Source organism: Sander lucioperca, chromosome 19 (assembly GCF_008315115.2).
Source record: "Sander lucioperca isolate FBNREF2018 chromosome 19, SLUC_FBN_1.2, whole genome shotgun sequence".
In the NCBI taxonomy this organism is placed as follows: Eukaryota; Metazoa; Chordata; class Actinopteri; order Perciformes; family Percidae; genus Sander; species Sander lucioperca.
Window position 1 is genome coordinate 1,912,893 of NC_050191.1, and position 2,500 is coordinate 1,915,392.

Genomic DNA, 2,500 nt, shown 5'->3' on the forward strand with positions numbered 1-2,500 from the left:
CTCCTGCAGCTGAAGCCCGGCGGCGGGCTGCGCTACCAGAAACTAACGAGCGACGACGACGAGTCCGAAGAGTCGGACAACGCTCCGCTGCTGAGAGACGGGAAGAAGACGCCGGACGCCAAGCTGCCGGTTAGCGGCTCGCTGGCGCTGAAGGGGAAGGACTTCCTGTCGGACGCCACGTTGGACAAGAAGGACTCGTCTGACTCTGGCGTGCGGTCCAACGAGTCCTCGCCAAACCACTCGCTGCAGGACGAGGAGGCGGAGCTGTCGCAGCAGTACGACGGCGTGAAGCGGGGAATTCCCAGCAGCCTCAGCGGCCTGCAGGACGCCACCGTGGCCCGTATGTCCATCTGCAGTGAGGACCAGTGCAGCCTGCTCGCTAGCAGCCCCGAAGAGAGCTGGCCCGCCGCCAGAACCTTCAACCTGAACCGCACGCCCAGCAACGTCACGCTCAACAACAACACCAACGCCACGCAGGGCGGACGCCAACGTACGCCACCGGAGGGCTCCACCGCCCAACACCCCAGGTCAGTCAGATCCTTTACACACACACACACACACACACACACACACACACACACACACACACACACACACACACACACACTCACAGAGACACACACACACACACACACAGACACACACACACACACTCACAGAGACACACACACATACACACACACACAGACACACACACACACACACACACACACACACACACTCACAGAGACACACACACATACACACACACACACACACAGACACACACAGACGCACACACAGACACACACACACACAGACACACACAGAGACACACACACACAGACATACACACACAGAGACATACACACAGACATACACACACACACACACAGACACACACAGACGCACACACAGACACACACACACACACACACACACACACACACACAGAGACATACACACACACGATATAGTTTCCGTTTATATTTTTCTTAAATGTTTTACTTATTATTAAGTTTCAGTTTTACCAAAAAATATTCTTCACTGTTTTTTATTTTATTTATTTTTTCCCCTTTTAGTGATGTCATCATCTCGCCGAGCACGGGCACGTCCGGCATGACGCCCGGTGGCGGTGGCGGGGCCACGCGGCCGGGGCCGAACAACGAGAACGTGCGCGTGGTTCACCTGAAGAGAGGCCTGAAGCCCGGCGACCCCCCCGAGATCTGCACCGTGTCCTCAGACACCGTCACCTTCGGCGAGGAGCGGGAGAGCATCCTGTGACATCACCGCGTGACCTCATAGTGTGACATCACAGCGTGACATCATAAGTGTGACATCACAGTGAAAATTTAAGAGAGAGAGCACTGAGGGGTCTGCTGGGAGCCGCTCGAAACCTGTTCCACTTACAAGCGTAAAAAGTAAAAGTCTGACAAATAGAGAAAAACGTCAGCTGCCGATTGGCTGAAATTTGAAAATATATATATTGATGATTTTGGATTTTAAAGGGTAACTTTGTTTCCGTCTGACAACATTATGGGATGGATCCCTACAGAGATAGAGCTTTTAGTTAAAGAGTAAGATCCTTTTAGTTTAACATCAAACAGCCCCGAAATCACCATCACCAAACTACACCAGACTCCATGTAAATAATCAGGACTTTTATCATCTTAAAACACACTTCATTCAAAGTGGACAGAAACTAAATTAAACTATCAAAAGCCGTCTTGGTTCATCTTTCCACTGTTCCAACAATCACCACTCTGGTCTGGTTGAAATAAACGCTTAATTCACCCATTTACATGTGGAGATATGCTGGCTCTATACACGCTAAAAGTCCTGATTATTTACATGGAGTCTGGTGGAGATATGCTGGCTCTATACACGCTAAAAGTCCTGATTATTTACATGGAGTCTGGTGGAAATATGCTGGCTCTATACACGCCAAAAGTCCTGATTATTTACATGGAGTCTGGTGGAAATATGCTGGCTCTATACACGCTAAAAGTCCTGATTATTTACATGGAGTCTGGTGGAAATATGCTGGCTCTATACACGCCAAAAGTCCTGATTATTTACATGGAGTCTGGTGGAAATATGCTGGCTCTATACACGCCAAAAGTCCTGATTATTTACATGGAGTCTGGTAGAGATATGCTGGCTCTATACACGCTAAAAGTACTGATTATTTACATGGAGTCTGGTGGGTTTGGTGATGGTGATTTCGGGGCTGTTTCATGTTAAACTAAAAGGATCTTACTCTTTAACTAAAAGGTCTATCTCTGTAGGGATCCATCCCATAATGTTTTTTTTTGGGAACATAGGGTCCAGGTTGAACAGAAACTGAAGTTACCCTTTAAAAGGCAGCGTAACCATTGGATACGGTGAGATTTGGCGGTGGTCAGAAGGCGAGCGGCTCCCGTGGACTCGTAGTTTCCGTCCGTAGTTCAGTGGTTGTGTTTGCTGCTGCATGCTCTCAGCTGTTTGATGTTGTGTTGTGATTGGCCGCCTGCAGGCAGCC

At 49.2% G+C, this 2,500-nt stretch overlaps 1 protein-coding gene across 1 annotated transcript in view; it reads left to right on the plus strand.

Annotated features, from left to right (window-relative positions):
• Positions 1 to 1,532, plus strand: part of LOC118493811 (kinase D-interacting substrate of 220 kDa B-like) — a 1,535-nt gene extending 3 nt beyond the window's left edge. Inside the window, exons 1-2 of the mRNA XM_035995108.1 lie at positions 1 to 527; positions 1,062 to 1,532. The exon at positions 1 to 527 is cut by the window's left edge and continues 3 nt beyond it. Of these exons, the coding sequence (XP_035851001.1) occupies positions 343 to 527; positions 1,062 to 1,263 (387 nt within the window). The 5' untranslated portion in view covers positions 1 to 342 and the 3' untranslated portion in view covers positions 1,264 to 1,532. The remainder of the gene's footprint in view (positions 528 to 1,061) is intronic.
• Positions 1,533 to 2,500: the final 968 nt, after the last annotated feature.